At 41.4% G+C, this 15,934-nt stretch overlaps 1 protein-coding gene across 1 annotated transcript in view; it reads right to left on the bottom strand.

The window, feature by feature from the left end:
* The window catches only part of Palmd (palmdelphin), a 48,144-nt gene that overhangs the window by 16,396 nt on the left and 15,814 nt on the right, over positions 1-15,934 (bottom strand). Inside the window, exon 3 of the mRNA XM_057794137.1 lies at positions 12,263-12,387. Coding sequence (XP_057650120.1) covers positions 12,263-12,387 — 125 coding nt within the window. The remainder of the gene's footprint in view (positions 1-12,262; positions 12,388-15,934) is intronic.

Here is a 15,934-nt window from a genome sequence, read left to right on the forward strand (position 1 = left end):
GCTCAGTAGACAGAGGAAGAAAAAGTGGTAATTTGTCGCTGTTATGGAATTCCTTCACCCTCAAGTTTTGTCCTTAAAAAAAAAATACTGTTCTAGGCAAAAAACTGTGATACTTCTCTAGCATCAACTTTGCTGTAATATTTGTGGTGGAGTCTTTTAATAAATTTTAGCAGAAAGAGCATCCAACTTTAAGTTTTCCATTTCATTTTTTTAGAGACAGGCTCTTGCTATGTATCTCTGCCTGACATGAACTTGCACATAGACCAAGTTGGCCTTGAACTTTCTTCAGTCCAGTGCTGTGATTACAGGTACATAACACCATCCCTGTTTTGACTCTATTATGAGAACCTTATTCCCTCTGTTGCCACATCATTCCTCTTTTCTTTTTAGTAAAATATGTCACCAAGTTTCATCTGCCTTAATGGACATTTGAATGTAGGTTAGATGTCCCATTCTCTGGTGTATTTAAATGGTGTGGCTATCTGGAGGTAGACCAGATGTCCCATTCTCTTGTGTTTTTAAACAGTGTAGGATACTAGCATATGCCTGTAGCCTTTGTATCATATTCTTAAAATAGAGAAGCTTGCCCTCCATTTATCTCTCCTGCCTAATTTTGAATGCCATGGTGAGCTGGTTTTGAGCATACTGCCAAACATATATAGTGGAACAAATGGAAAGGAGAATGCACTCTCTGACCTCTCAAAACACTGGCATCCTCTCCTCTTGAATGTTTATCATTTCAGATTTTTCTGTGTGAGATAAATGAGACTTTTAATCTGATATTTAAAAGCATTTAGATAGACTCCTTTAAATCAACAGAACTAAGGGTATACTAACTATTGTATAACTTCATGGGACAGAAGTTGAGAGGTGACAGATTTTGAGTTTCTTTTATTGTGTTGAAGAATTCTTCAGTAGTATTTTCCATTTCGGGTAATGAACTAGCAGAAAAAAGAAAAACAAGTTGCTTCTCCTAGTGATGAAAAGACTTGCTAGGTTTTTTAAAGATATACAAAATATGGTGTGGTTTATATTGACAGTTCATATATTTTTGCTTAACTCTATTTTTAATTAGAAAACAGTTAGCAACAGCTTAATTTTGAATGGCTAAAACCTGATGAAAAAAGACAATATTTTAATTTATTTTTTTTAAATCATAGCTTATGAGTGAATCCCTTTGGAAACTCAGTGGATGTTATTGATTATACACAATTAATAATCTTAGCCAGATGGTCTTCACTGGGAACATTAGTTAATACTAGTGAAGCAATGGTTAAAGGTATTATGATGCCAGCCAAACTAATTTTTTTCAATAAAATTGAGAATATGATCTGGCACACTGGCTCATGCTGGTAATTCTAGCATCCCCAAGGAGAGGTAGGAATATAATTATGAATTCAAGGCTAGCCTGGACTATAATGTGAGACCCCATCACCAAAAGAAGGAAACAAAAATAAAATTGAGGCTATGTTATCTAACTGAGGAGATTTAAAACATTATTTTATTTTAAAAATCTAAGCACTAATAACATGTTTACTAAGAATGTGATTATATGCCAAATTTATTTGTTTTGCTCACTTGAGTATTCGGAAAGATGTTGCACATTGCATACACAGGTAGTTAAAGCCACAAATTGTTGTCCATTGTGAAGAGGCATGTGTATAACAAAGAAGACTCACCTACCAGGATAATAGTCACATACTATGGGTAACCAAGTCAGAAAGAAAGGGCACTCATAATAGCAAACATGCAGTTTGCCCTGAGCTAGACCTATTGACTCTAATTCTGAGCGTTTAAGAACAGGGCAAGGAAAATAATGCAGCTTTCAGATGAGGACAAGCGGAGAGGCAGTACAATGGGCATGGAAACAAGTATCAGTCTATGCTGAGGATGGGAACAGCAGGTGTTTAGGAGAGCTAAATAATTTATAATCATATGCAGACAGCTGTGCAGAGGTGAGCCTGGCCTCCTTATAGGACTCTGTAAGCACTCTTCACTGTTGCATAGGCTGATAAGATGACATGGTTTCCCACTGATGTACAGACAAGTGACATTAGAATACAGTGAGTTCACAGAGAAGCCTACTTGCTCAGTCAGAGTCAGGTTTCATATATTAAGAACGTCAATTGTCATAGAACATAAGAAGCAAAACTGGCTTCTATAGAGTCATCCGTACCATGTGCAAGTTATTAGAAAAGTCATTTTCAAAGGAATGCCAATAAACACAAACTGCTGTGGCAAAAGGGATTTGGTTAGGTTGGGGTTTCTCAAATGATCTGGCAGGACAGAAGTGGACTGGGTAGATTTTAATTAGGGCATGTGGAGAATCCAGTAGTACTTGCCAAGCACTTAACAAGAGCAAAATCATGGTAATAAGAGTTAGATTTGATCTCTGCCTAGGTGTCTGGAGTTTCTGAGTGACTTTCAAGTACTGTTGCAGACAGAATACTGTTGAGTTAGCTCAAGATTGCCCAGCTGAGATTCATCTACCCTAATTGTTAGAAACGTAGAGGAGGGTCAGGCATGGTGGCCTTTAATCTCAGCACTAGGGAAAGAGGGGTGGGTGAATCTCTGAGGTTTCAAGGCCAGAATAGTTTACGTAGTGAGTTCCAGCAACACCTACTTGGTAAGATCCTGCCTCAAGATCTTTTCTGAGGGGAGATGGAGGGGAAGTGAATATGGGGGAGAGAGGAGTTGGGGCAAGGAGAGACTGGGAGGAGGGGAGACAGGGGAAACTTTGGTCAGAATGTAATATATGAGAGAATAATAATAAAAAAATCTGAGGAGAAAAGATGCTGAAAATAGTCTGAGGACAGATCATCTGTTGCTCTCAAAGTTTCACTTCCCTCACTTTATCTGCTTTTCTTCTCTGGTTTGTTTCTTACATAAGTTAAATTTACATAATGTTTATGCCAATAACGAGGGAGAACCTAAGCACTCTGTTAAAGGTTTCTCAAAGGCATTTATTTCTTTTTAATTTATCATTCATTCATTTATTCATTCCTGAGACAAAGTCTTACGTAGCCCTGGCTGGCTGAGCCCCAAATCTGATCCTCCTGCCTCCATTTCCAGAGAGTGGCATTACAAGAGGGTATTACCCTGCCCAGAACTTTGTTCAAATTGTAAGGACAGTGCTTCATTCTGCAAGCCCTAAAAACAGTTTTTATAGGCAATGTAAGTAGGTGTTTCATATTATATGTCAAAATTATGTAGCTGTATAAGTAATAACAATTTAACTACTTTTAAATATTTCAAATCATTTTAGATATTTAAATAAAAAAGGGTGGAGTGGGGAGGAGGAGAAAATCCTTTCTAGTAAACCATTTGAAGCCATGCAATGATGTGGAAAAAGATACAGAGATCTACACAGCCTTTGAGTTTCTTCATTCAGAAATGACCATTGGCTTTGAGCTGGGTAACCCTTAACATTTGCCTCCAATGGTGTCACAGAGTAGCTTCAGTATTTTGTGCACTTCAGTTTTACTTTGTTTCTTAGTGTTATTGTTCTTATTTGATTTCAAGAAGAGGGTTTTATTATTTGAAGACCAACAAGTATAAATTCCAATTCTAATATAACATCTGATAGCTGGGGGCGGGCAGTCCTCTGTGTGTGGTCTAAACTCCCTCAGCAATAGTTGTCTGATGGCAGACAAAAGATGCTGTTGCAAGGAGAGGGCGTGGTTCATCTTGGAGTCGGTAAATATTCACTGGAAATAGAAAAGCCTGGTCTCCATGGCAGCACAGATCCTTCCTCTGATACAATGTCTCTGCTTTTGAAGATCTTTTTTATTTTCTGTAACCAAGACTTAGAGGATGGACCTTGAAATTCATTTCCTGCTTTTTTTTTTTTCTGTGTTTTCTTACATCATCAGAGCCAAAGATTCACACATTCTTGCAAAGGCTCTTAAATTTGCGCTTAAAGGCATGGAATGCCATTTGGAATGAGAATGTAAATGTAAAAATACTTTGAAAAGTTAAGGGATCTAAAGAGAGGCAATTACAAATATTCGTGTTTTCTGGGAGGTGTATGGGTCTGGAATCACCTTCAGAGAGTGGAGGGCAAATTCAATGAAATGTCTCAAGAACACATGGGTCTAAAATCAGCCTTCTCAAAGCCTGGCTGTTACTACTTTTATATGGTTCTGTTCCTTCCTGCTTTATGTGTAAAACTAGGTTGGGACTGCCTTTGGAGGATGACTTAGAGTAGAGCTTGGAATGCTGGCATCATTAGGTCAAAGCCGTTCATTGAGGGTCAGAGGTTGTTCTATCTACCATGGTGGTGGGTATTTATTCTGGGCCTGTTAGCTTTTAAACTCTGTTTTTGATGACACGAGATGAGATTGTTAGGTCTGAGCAAGAGAGAAGGCATGGGGATGGGCTGAGAAAATGAAAGAGCATGAAAGAAGAAAAGAATGTTAAATACATGCCATCAACAACTCAGAACCCTGGGTACTGCTATCATACAACTTTCTCTTGACCCAAAGATTATTGTGCGTTTATTCTTTTTGTTTTTGGAAGATACCTAAGGAGGTTTTCCTTCCAAGCTCATTACTACTCAAGTTATTTACTATTCTATTTTTAAGTCTACTCGTTTGCTCATCCATTGACGCATCTGTCAGCTACAACTCTTATCACAACCTATATATTCAGAGCTATTCTTAGTACATGGAGGACTCTGTGTATATTTGGTGGAACGGGCAGCCTTTGTTCCCCTTTCAGTTGGAAGTTGGGTTTTTACTTTGTTTATTTGGTTAAGTTGAAACCGAGGCTCCTGAATTAAAAATAATCGGTCTATCTGGGAAATTAAAAACAGCAGCAGATGAACTATTACAAATCTGGTAAACCAATTAGTCGAAGACGGAGAGTGAAAAACAAGCTTGGAACGATCTTGACTCATGTAATTGCCTCAGAATGACTTCTTAAAGGTTTCTAGGCAACAGACTTTAATAAGAGACAAGTGGTGGGTTTCTCACCCCCCTCCTTTTCTTTCTCTTCTCTCTCATGTTGTCACAGAGAACAGCTTGACTATGTCCCTGGTATATGGTGTTAGATAGACTTAGCTGGGTCAAAATAGGAAGGCAGAAACATTTAGAATGTGCTATTTTCATCCCAATCACTCTCTTATTTGATGAGGCACTAGTTTCAGGCGGGACAAAGGCTTTGCATTAGGTAAATAAGATCACTAAGCAACAAAGAAGAGCTGAACTTTATATTTTGGGTTTCAATTTGTAGTTGAATCTTGCCCACTGTCTTCTGAGCTAACCAAGTGGATTCCTGTTATATGATGTTAAGCAGAGTGTATTGTCTCATATTCTATCCCCCTATGTGGAGGGATTTTTTTTTCCCCTGTGGGACGTGGCTTCAGCTGTTATCACAGTCCAGCTCTTGGCTTTTCTTACGATGCATAGTCACACAGAAATCTAAGACCTCACATGTACCTTTGCCCAACTTTACTATATGGAGAAAGCAGCTTCTAACTATTTGGGCACCAATGAAAGCTTTATTAACAGAAGGCAAAAGGTCAGAAGGGTCCTTGGGAATGTGAAAAAAAAAGCTTAGAGAACATTTAATCGTAAGCAGCTTAGCTTATCCTTCTCAGAGGGAATGCAGAGCGTTTGCATCATTCTCCCTCCCTGGCACTTCACCTCTTACATTTTATGCTTATGACATTTCTGTCAGGCACTCTGAATGTGCCAATTAAAGTCAGAGGTCCTTGGCCACAGTTCAAGAAGTAAAAAGTATCTGAGGAGGAGCTGGGCCAGTAACGACAACTGGCTGGGAACAAGCTCCTTTGCAGACTTCTTGAGTGTGTGTGGGGAATCCTGGATGCCCTACGAAGTCTGGGGGTGTGGGACAGCAGTGAAGTGTGAGAGGTGATGTCTGTACCAGCCCACATGTTTGTAGGCATGGAGGTCTGGACCAAGAGGCTGAAGTAGCTGTGCCGTTAATCACGATGTAAAAGGTTCAGAGGTCACAAGACAAGCAGGGATCCTTTAAGAGGCAAACCAAAGCTCTGAGTAAAGTAGTTTAGAAGATGCCTAATGTGACTTTCTCCTGGGAATGTTGCCTCCTCAGGTATTAATCAGGGAATCAGGCAAAATACTTAGTAATATGTTCCTGGGCTACAATCGTGATTCAGGGACAGAAGCCATGGAAACGTACTTAGTTTGTGCAATGTTGTTTTTCTCTGGAAGAAGAAAAGACACAAGGTTGAGTGAAAGACATGGCTTTACTCAAAGGTTATATGTGAGTCTGGGACACCTGGAGCCCTTTCAGCTTTGCTAAGTGCTCAGGCCAATGTCTCTCTAAATAGTGAGATGCCTTTAAAGGTGAACCAGCTGCTTGTATTAGAATTTAAAAAACAAAAAATAAAAAAACAACCAAAATGCTGTCAGAGTGTTCGGGCCTTAACTTTTGTAGGATATTTCTGGAGAATTGGAGGTACAGTTTCATGATTAGGAATTTGAATTCAGATTAAAACCCAAGCAATTTAACCTTTTTAGCTGTACCAGGAAGGGTGAGCTAACCCTTATGAATGCAAATTCTTCTATTCGTTAACTGCCTCCCAGGGGGTTGTGAGATTTAATGACTTATATGTATCAAGTGTATGTATGTACATCTATGTACATAGTGCTTGGTGCATAGGAAGTGTCCTAAAGTAATTCAGTTCTATTAGCATTTTAGCCTTTTAACCAAATGGAATATATACCAGTCATTTCCAAATGGAAAGTGATACTTCCTAGATCAGTGAGACTTTGTTACACACACACACACACACACACACACACACACACACACACACACACACGTACTTTTTGTATTCAAAGAAGTGAGAGAGAATGAGGGCAAATAATAAGCCCGCCTGGACCTAGATAAGGCTCTAGGCAATATTCTAATTTTGCTGAATTTTTCTTAATTAAAACAATATTTTTTTTTTCTGAGATAGGGTCTTATGTCGCCAAGACTGGCTTCCAATTTTATATTCCTCTGCTGAGTACTAGCTCAAGTAAGGCTCAGTCTTAGGTAGACCTCTTTTTTTGTAATGAATGTATTCTCGCTTCTCTGTTTTCTCTCCCCTGTCCCTACCCTCTTCCCTCTCTCACACACATGTGTACATGTACATGAGAGCTTATGAACATCAGAGGCTGATGTTGAAATGTTCTCCTTAGATGTTCCTCTACTTTTTGCAGTCTTCTAGACTGGTTGGCCAGCACGAAGGCCCCTCCCCCCACCCGCCCACGGCAGCCCTTACTGCTAGGGTCACAGCCATGGGTTTCCATGCGTGGCTTATTGCATGAATGCTGAGGATCTGAACACGGGCCATCATATTTGCTGTGATGGATTATCTTGGTTGTCAACTTGACACACTTGGGAAGAGGAACCCTTGTCTGAGGAATTTCCTCTATCAGACTGATCTGTGGGAAATTCTATTTTCTGTTAATGGATGGGAAGTGTCCTTGGGCTGTGTAAGAAAGTTAGCTGAGCAAGCTAGGGTAAGCAGGCCAGCAAGCAGCATTCTTCCATAGTCTCTGCTTCATTTCCTACCTCTAGGTTTCTGCCTTGCCTTGGTTCTCCCAACGATAGACCTGTAACTTCCAAGCCAGCCAAAAAAGCCCTTTTCTTCCTCAAGTTGCTTTTGGTCGTGGCATTACACTAGAACACTTGCACAGCAATGGCTTTAGCCAGCTCACTAGTCCTATGATTCATACTTTCAATGAGGAACAGTATTATCTTTCTCTAATATATTTCTAATATATTTCTCTAATATATATTAATCACCTACTGTGCATCAGGGAAATCACTGTATTCTCAAGAGTCCTGTGATGTGGCTCCAATTGTCCCAACTTACAAGTGAGGAAGCTGAGAGCGGTGAACGCAGACTAGCTGAGCTCACAGACTGCGGGCAGGAGGAGAGCAAGATGCTAATGGCGAACCGTCACAAAACCATGAACATAGAAGGAATAAACACTTCACAGGCAGGGTCTGGCCTTGTTGCGAACTCTGAGGTAATGGCATCATTTCTATTTTGATGTCCCTATTTAACTCTTATCCTTTCGCCGAGGGGCCTGGCAGAGCGGCAAATGTCACTCCCGAGCAGGCACCTCAGTGATAAATCACAGGCAGCCCTTGGACTCTTTCTCTGCTCCGGGAAGGAGGCGTGGCTTTGCTCTGTTTCACTGTCTCAGTTGGCTGTGGGGAACCAGCAGGAGCCTCTTAAGCACCGCGGTAGTTACTTAGGCATGTGGGCGAATTGGAAAACATGCACTTGATTATTTAGCAACTTCAGAAACAGCTGAGAAAAAGCTGCTCAGAGGGCAGGTAAAGCTGCTTGGCCATGCGATTGTACAGTGCAGAGCACCCGCGGAGCTGCGGAAAGACAGACAAGGCACACGTACTATTCACGCTCATATTTCGTTTCAGAACGTTCTGTTCTTGCACATATTTTAAAAAACAAGATAAACATACCTCTAAGGACCAACAAAGATGTGGATTCTTTACTAACGCCTTGCAAATGCAGCTCTTTTTTGTTTGAAAAAAAGCTTTTCAAAAATTTTTAAAATTATTATTCTAGATACTTGCCTATATCAGCTGTATGTTAGCTTCCAAAACATATATACTTAAAGCTCTCTTTTTCTTTTCTAGCTGCAGAGCTCTGACTTTAGAGCTCAGCCTGTTCCTGTGAGCCCCGTGGCTGGGCACAAAGTCCCCTGCCTTCTTTGAGCCCATTTCCTCATCCATGATAGGGAATTGTTCGTATTTTATTTTTAGGGTTGCCGTGACTGTTTAAAGAGTTCATGTCTCGGCAAATGCTTTATAAATTTATTACTTATATCTGTGGATTAAATTCACCTGGTACTCATGAAGGAGTCCTGATGGCATAACAGCATCCTCAAAGTCCAAAATGAAGTTATAGGGGGATGCTGGAAACAGGGCATATGAGTGACAATTTGATAAAAGTACAGAACATGGTTAAAGACTTCCTATGAGAGATAAAACCTTCCTGTGAGAGACCTTTTGAGTCCCCAGTGGTTGCTGTGTCACTGAGACAGCTGGATAAGGGAATACCTGTCTGTCCGCTTGTTTTTCAGGTCTCTCTCCAAAAGGTGATGGATGTCTTTCTCTAAAGGTTATTAAGACCGAATGGGGACAGCATATTCTCTATACCTCATTAAACATCTACTCCTGCTTTAAAATTCTGGCTCAGCCAGGAGCTCTGTCTAGACAGCCATTATCAGTATGGCTAGAAGCTCTGCGCTTCTTGGAGCGTTCAGGCAAGGCTGAAAGGCAATCAGAGGATCCTAGTAAATACTCCGGGATTAAAGACTTGCTCCGTAGCCCTGCCCCGTGGCCTCACTGCACATAACCATTTATTTATGACCAGGCACAGTGAGAGTTGTTGGTGTTTAATATGTGGAAAGGCTGGAAAGGGGGGTTCGAGGTGTCAGCATAGTGGGGAGGCTTACAGGGATTAGCCTGGGAGTCATTAGAGATAAGGATTTTGTGTTGGGGAGTGGAGAAGGGACATCATCAGCTTAGGGAAGGAGTGTCCAGCTGCGGAGGCAGTTGGTCTTTGCCATGTCTTGGTTTTAAAGAAAATGTTTGTTATCTACTATTTGGAGACATACTGAGCAAACAACTAGTGTTGGGGGCGGGGGAGTAATAGAATTAAAAATCCCAATTATATTATGTGTTCATTTAAAACCATTGAAACAAGGTAGTGAAGCCAAAAGTCTAACCTATTAAATGAGCAAGTGCAGTAGAAACCATCAGAAAAAAAAAAAAAGCCTTTCTCCCGAATTGTTCATTTTGGGACTAATGAGATCGGTTTTTCTTCTCTAGTGAGCATGGAGAGAATGTGATCGTAGCAGGCCTGCTGAAGACCCTGCTGCCATACCTGCCCAGTCCTTCCCCACAATTCTTACGTTAGTGAGATCTTGGAAGTTCCTTCTATTTCAAAGAAGAGTAGACTTTAAACCATTGTCATGATTAGGCCACAAGACATTTCATCTTTTGGGGGCTGGGGGCAGGGCTTAATGGGTAAAGGGCTTGCTGCACAAGCACGAGGACCCGAATTCAAGCCCCCAGCATCTATTTAAATCTATTCAAAAGCAGGGCATGATGGTGCCACACTCGTCATCCCCGCAGCTTGCTGCCCAGTGGCCTAGCTGCTGCTGTGAGACATCCTGACTCATAAGTTCCATGAGACATCTTGTCTCAAAAAATAGGAGTGGACCAATGACCTTCTGATTGGATTTAAGACCTGTTCCACAGGGGAAATTCATGCTTGGTACTGTGAATCTGGCCAAGGACCCATGGTTGGGGAGCTCTCAGATCCCAAGGATGAACCAGCTACTCTTATTCTGTTAAAACCAACAGTATCAAATTGCCTTCAAAAAGTGTGTCTCTCTACCCATAGATGAGTGCGGATCTCAGACTGTGTCAGAGAAATTACTTTGTACAGCAGACAGTGGTTAATGCAGACACTCAGAACTGGTCATAGTGCAGAGAATAAGTGTCCATGGAGTGCTAAGCCACAAATACCGCATCTATATTATATCCTCTTCCCAAGAATCAGGGACCATCAAGGAAGAGAATGTGCTGGATAGACTTATGTTCATTTGACACCAGCTAAAATCATCTGAGAGGCGAGAACCTCAATTAAGAAAATGCCTCATAAGATCAGGCTGCAGGCAAGCCTGTATAGCATTTTCTTAATTAGTGATTGATGGGGAAGGGCCCAGCCCCCGTGGACTAATGGTCCCGGGTTCTATAAGAAAGCAGGCTGAGAAAGTCATTGGGAACAAGGCAATAAACAGCACCCATCCATGGCTTCTGCATCAGCTCCTGCCTCCAGAATCCTTCTCTGTTTGAGTTCTTATTCTGACTTCCTTTGATGCTGAATACTGTTGTGGACGTGTAAGCCAATTAAACCCTTTCCTCTCCAGGTTGTTTTGGTCATGGGGTTTCATCACAACAACAGAAAGACTGACCAAGAAAGGGCTTGGAAATATTGCAAGTGTCAGACACCAGGGAAGACTGGAGTTAAACAGCATCTTCTGGACATGACAGGATCATGTGTTCATGAGCACACGGCAGCCTTTGGGGAGCCAAAAAGCCCAGACTAAATATATAAAGAGCAGATAAAGTCCTGAGTGAATGTGTATTGTTGACATGGACACAACCATGTCAAAGATCAATGCCTCAGACCCTTGAAGATTTAGTAAAGCTTTGTCTATACAGGTCAGGCTTAGAATGGCAAAGCTTACTTGTGGGACAAGTGGAAGTGTTTGATCAGTGTGTGTAAAAACTAGCAACCCTAACTTCCTGCCCCTGGATGTTTACAGCCTTGAGACTGCTCCCCTACAGACACCTCCTATCAAGACTAGCTAACTCCTCCCTTTGTGTAGACATGTTGAGGTTCTGGGCTGCTGTGGCAGATGATTCAGCTCCTCCAGAACATGTATAACCCTCAGAATCCCAGCCTTTCTGTTTGTGTGTCTGTCCTTTCTCCATTACTGCCTGCCCCTAGTCAAGATTCCATGGACCAAGGTATGTTGAACACAGCAGTTGAGGCACAAGACTGCATAAGATCAAGGCAGCAACATTCTAGCAAGAGTGGGAAAGGGTCTATGAGCCCACACCCCTGAGTGAGAAGCTGCGGACCATTTGTGGCTTCTGTGAGAAGGAGATCCAGTTTTCTCTGAGGGCGGAGCTTCTGGCAGACTGACCAGGCTTCCGTGGAGGTCCCCACACCCAGGTCAACACACACTGGAGCCCATGACTTATTTAAAACAACAGCAGCAGCAACAACAAAGAGGACATGAAGTTCTGGGGGTAGGAAGAAAGAGATTTATTTGTCTGGGAGGACTCAGGGTGAGTATGATCAAAATACGTTGTATAAAGTTCTCAAAAAATTAATAAAAATATTTAAAAAAAATAGGGGAAGAAGCAACTGAGGAAGATATGCCAACATCAACCTTTGGCTTCTATCACATACAGGATAGCGATTTATGAGCATACCTGTACATACACATATGCACACACACATATACACCCATAAAAGGAAAACATGTCATCTATCTTCTGTGTATAGGTTAGAAAATGATTTTTGACCCCCTCCCCTATATCTTTCTTCCATGATATCTATGTTCATAGCATTACTAATAATCCCATCTAATATTTACCCTTCCCAATTTTCTTCACGACGACCACCTTCACTTTCGGGGGAGGAGATTTGAGAAGTACCCCAGAAAGGGCATACCTGAGGATACTCTGCTCTAGAACCTGGGTCTGGTGTTGGTCTTGTTGATTTTGCTTCTTCATCTCTTCCTGTTCTTTCCCACTGCTGATTCCATCGAGGAGCCATTTCTCCCTCAAGGCTTTTTTCTGATGTCAGGAAACATAAACATATGTTTTTATATTTGCCGACAACTCCCCAAATCTCTTATTGCTTGCAAATCTTAGGTATGGCAATAGTGGGCATATGAAAAAAGAGGGATTATTTTCCCCACTGATTTAAGTCAACAAATCTGGCATTCTTCTTTCTTTTTAAACTTCTTGGCTCTTTTCTTCTTTAAAAAGAAACCAAATCAGTATTACAATAACTACAAATAACTATTGAGATCATGTAAAAAATTTGTCAAAGTAAGAAGGTCTGAAGGCTGCAGACAGATGTGCAGAACCTGGGTTACAGACCAGTGTATAAAGGAAGAGACCTATATCATCGTGTTTTGTTAACCCTTTCAGACTCTGCAATCATTTCTGGGACTAACACCAAATACAAGAGCAGTTTGTGTTATTCTGTTCTGGGGCCAGACAATCTTCCCCAGCTAATCAAGACTTTTATAATAATAGCTGATGAGCTGCTTACAAAACTGTTTCCTTCCCAGACCCAGTGAACAACAATAATATAGGCCCATATTTGACTCCTGGGGTTTAGGACACCAAGAATATGGATCAGCATTTTAAGATTTTATCTGGATTTTAATCTATTTTTTATTGATGGAATTTGAGGATAGTTAATGTGTAGTCAAGAAGACATTTATTTCTTTTTATCTGTCAACAATTTCACAAACCTCCTGTTGCCCACAAATTTCATGAATTGTAGTCGTGGGCATAGTAAAGAGACTCATTTTCTCCTGTTATCCTGCCTCCATAAAGTTGATGTTTTCCTTCTGTGAAACCTCCAGACTCTTCTCTCCTTTTAGATATTGAAACCTCGTGTGCGTGTGTCTGTGTGTGTTTGTATGTGTGTGGTCTATGAGTGTATACAAGTTTGTGTGTGTATATACTTGTGCATGTGACTGCATATGTACATAAGTGCTGGTACATGTGGAGGTCAGAGGTCACTGCTGGTGTCTTCCTCTCTCACACTCCACCTTGGTATTCTTCAAATGACATTTGATTTACTTAATTTGTATACAGGAGTGGTGCTCATGCCTTGTGTGCTGAGGCGCATGGAGGTCAGAGGACAACCTGCCAGAGCTGGTTTTCTCCCCCAACTATATCCCAGGGTTGCATGTAGGTCACCGGGCTTGGCAGTAAGCAGCTTTACCCAGTACGTCATCTTGCTGGCTCTCTACCTTATTTTTGAGACAGGATTTGGCCAGACTGGTTGACAGCAAGCCTGTCTCTACCTATGATTACAGGTGCTTGCGGTTTTATATGTGTACTGGGGATCTCGACTTAGGTCTCTGTGTTTCTATGGCAAGCACTTAATCAAGTGAGTCATCTTCTTTGCCCTTTAAGTCTTATTTACATGCAAATCCATTCTCACACATCAGTAAGTCTGAGTCTTTCTGAATCATCCCAAAGGACAGTGCCACTTGCTTGCCTGTTGACCTAAGAAACATTCAGATGGCATAGTCCGCTGATACTAAGCTGGATGGGGCAGACAGGAATCTGTGATGCCACCAGGTTAACCATTTCATGATAGTGAAGTTCAGAACCAAAAGCTGTATGGGCTGCTGAGGTTGTTCCCTGGAGACCGCCTGCCTGGTGTGTACAGGGCCCTGGGTTTAATCACCATCACCACAAAGGCAGATAGCAGAACCAAAAGCTCTAATAGCTAAATGAAAATACCAGTGACATACAAGCCATCTCTCTCAGTTTTTATAAAAAGGTCTTCCAAGGTGTTACTACACGGCACTCAGCAATTACAGTAGACTTGGAATCAATTGGTTTTTCTTACTATGAGTTGAATGGACTTATAGCAAAAAAAAATTCTTTATTGACTACAATTTGTTTTTCCTGATAAATGCTATTATAGGCGAAGGGGTCCACAGTATACACATTATATGTATTTCAGAATCATTAGACTGGAATGTTAATAAATGTCTATGGAAGTGCAATGCATTGTGGGACCAAGCATCAGGAGTTAAGGATCACAGTGTGTGTGTGTGTGTGTGTGTGTGTGTGTGTGTGACAGAAGAGGAAGCTTTCAATGTCTAAGTGTATCCATCATGGTGTAATATAAACTAGCTTGCAATCAGTGAAGCTGTGAAGAGTCATGGGGAGCCAGGACAACTCCCTGGATGGATGGAAAAGAAATATAGATAATAGAACTTTCAAAACTTGGCAAAATAGCATAAAATCCATTTAAAAATTACTTTTGCAACATTTGTGAGCCTGCTTTTGGAGTTGGGGGCCTGGTTTCTGCTGGACTAGTTGGCAATTTCTGCACACTTGGAAGAATGGTGAAATTTCTACTCTTTGTCCTGTATTTCTTCTGTGGTCGTTGCTCCAGTCTAGTGTCTCATGGCAGAACAAATGCCACTGCGAGTCATGTGTCAGTTATTTAAAAGGCACAGGGCAAGCTTTGTCCTATTTTTGGGTCTTGTATAGTTCCTCGAAACTAATAGGCACTATGGTGTCACCTACGTTCACTGTGAGGCCCTACGTGTAGCGCAGTAAATTCCACTCACCATCTAAGGCTCTACTTAAACCCACATCTTCATGAACATTTTCTCTGACCTCAGAATGCACAGTTAATGTTTATTGTCTACATAAAAACACCACCATAAAAACACCACCATTTAACGTGTCTTCTTAACTTTAATCTTTAATTTCTCAAATTAGAACACGTTATTTCCCCCTTCTCCTCATCTCCTCCCTTTTGGGTCCTTGAAGGAAAGAGGAGAACACCTTGGGACCAGAAAAAACGAAAATCTCTTGCTTCAGGTATAGGCAGGCCCTGAGCAGAGGGCACAGCTGGCAAGGGGGCGCGAGTAGGTTTCCAGCAGCTCATTTGTATGGTGCAGCATAGAACCTACACAGCAGTGGACAGCCATCCAAAGTTTGGTGCACACATTGATTGGACTGGAAGACGCTCCTTGGCTCTGGAAAGCATATCAATAGGAAATAGTCTATAATCTTGCTGGGACTGTTTTGACACGTACTGCCACCAAGGCCACCTCGGACATGAATCTTGGAGTGAGTCCGCCTTTTCCTGTGGGAACCTTACTTCCTCAAAAGAGCTGAGGGAATATTTAAACTCTTTTTGTTATGGTGAGCTCGGCAGTTACACGGTCTTCCATACTGCAGGGGTAGCGGTCCTTGAGTGCCAGAGATGGACATGTTTTCTCTGAAGTAGGAAACTCTTCATAGCATGACTCAAATCGTGTGTGTGTATGTTTGGGAAGGAAAAGGGGACACCGATTATTCAGGATCTGTCTCAAATGTTTGAGAATTGACTGACTTCCCTTGGATTGCTAAGTTTGTTTTTATTTCACTGATTTTCCTGGGTATAAATGTTGTATCTCTTGAGCGTGTCCACCACTCAACATAAATTTAATGTGCTACTTTGTAAGGAGAGCAGGTTAACTATGGCTTTTGCCATCCATCAAACAGTGGAAATGTCACCTTCAATAGGAGCACAGCAGCCAACAGGATCCAGAGGACAGAGGCTAACCCGAGTCCTGAATGATGTGCCTTC

This window comes from Chionomys nivalis, chromosome 18 (genome assembly GCF_950005125.1).
Source record: "Chionomys nivalis chromosome 18, mChiNiv1.1, whole genome shotgun sequence".
Classification (NCBI taxonomy): domain Eukaryota; kingdom Metazoa; phylum Chordata; class Mammalia; order Rodentia; family Cricetidae; genus Chionomys; species Chionomys nivalis.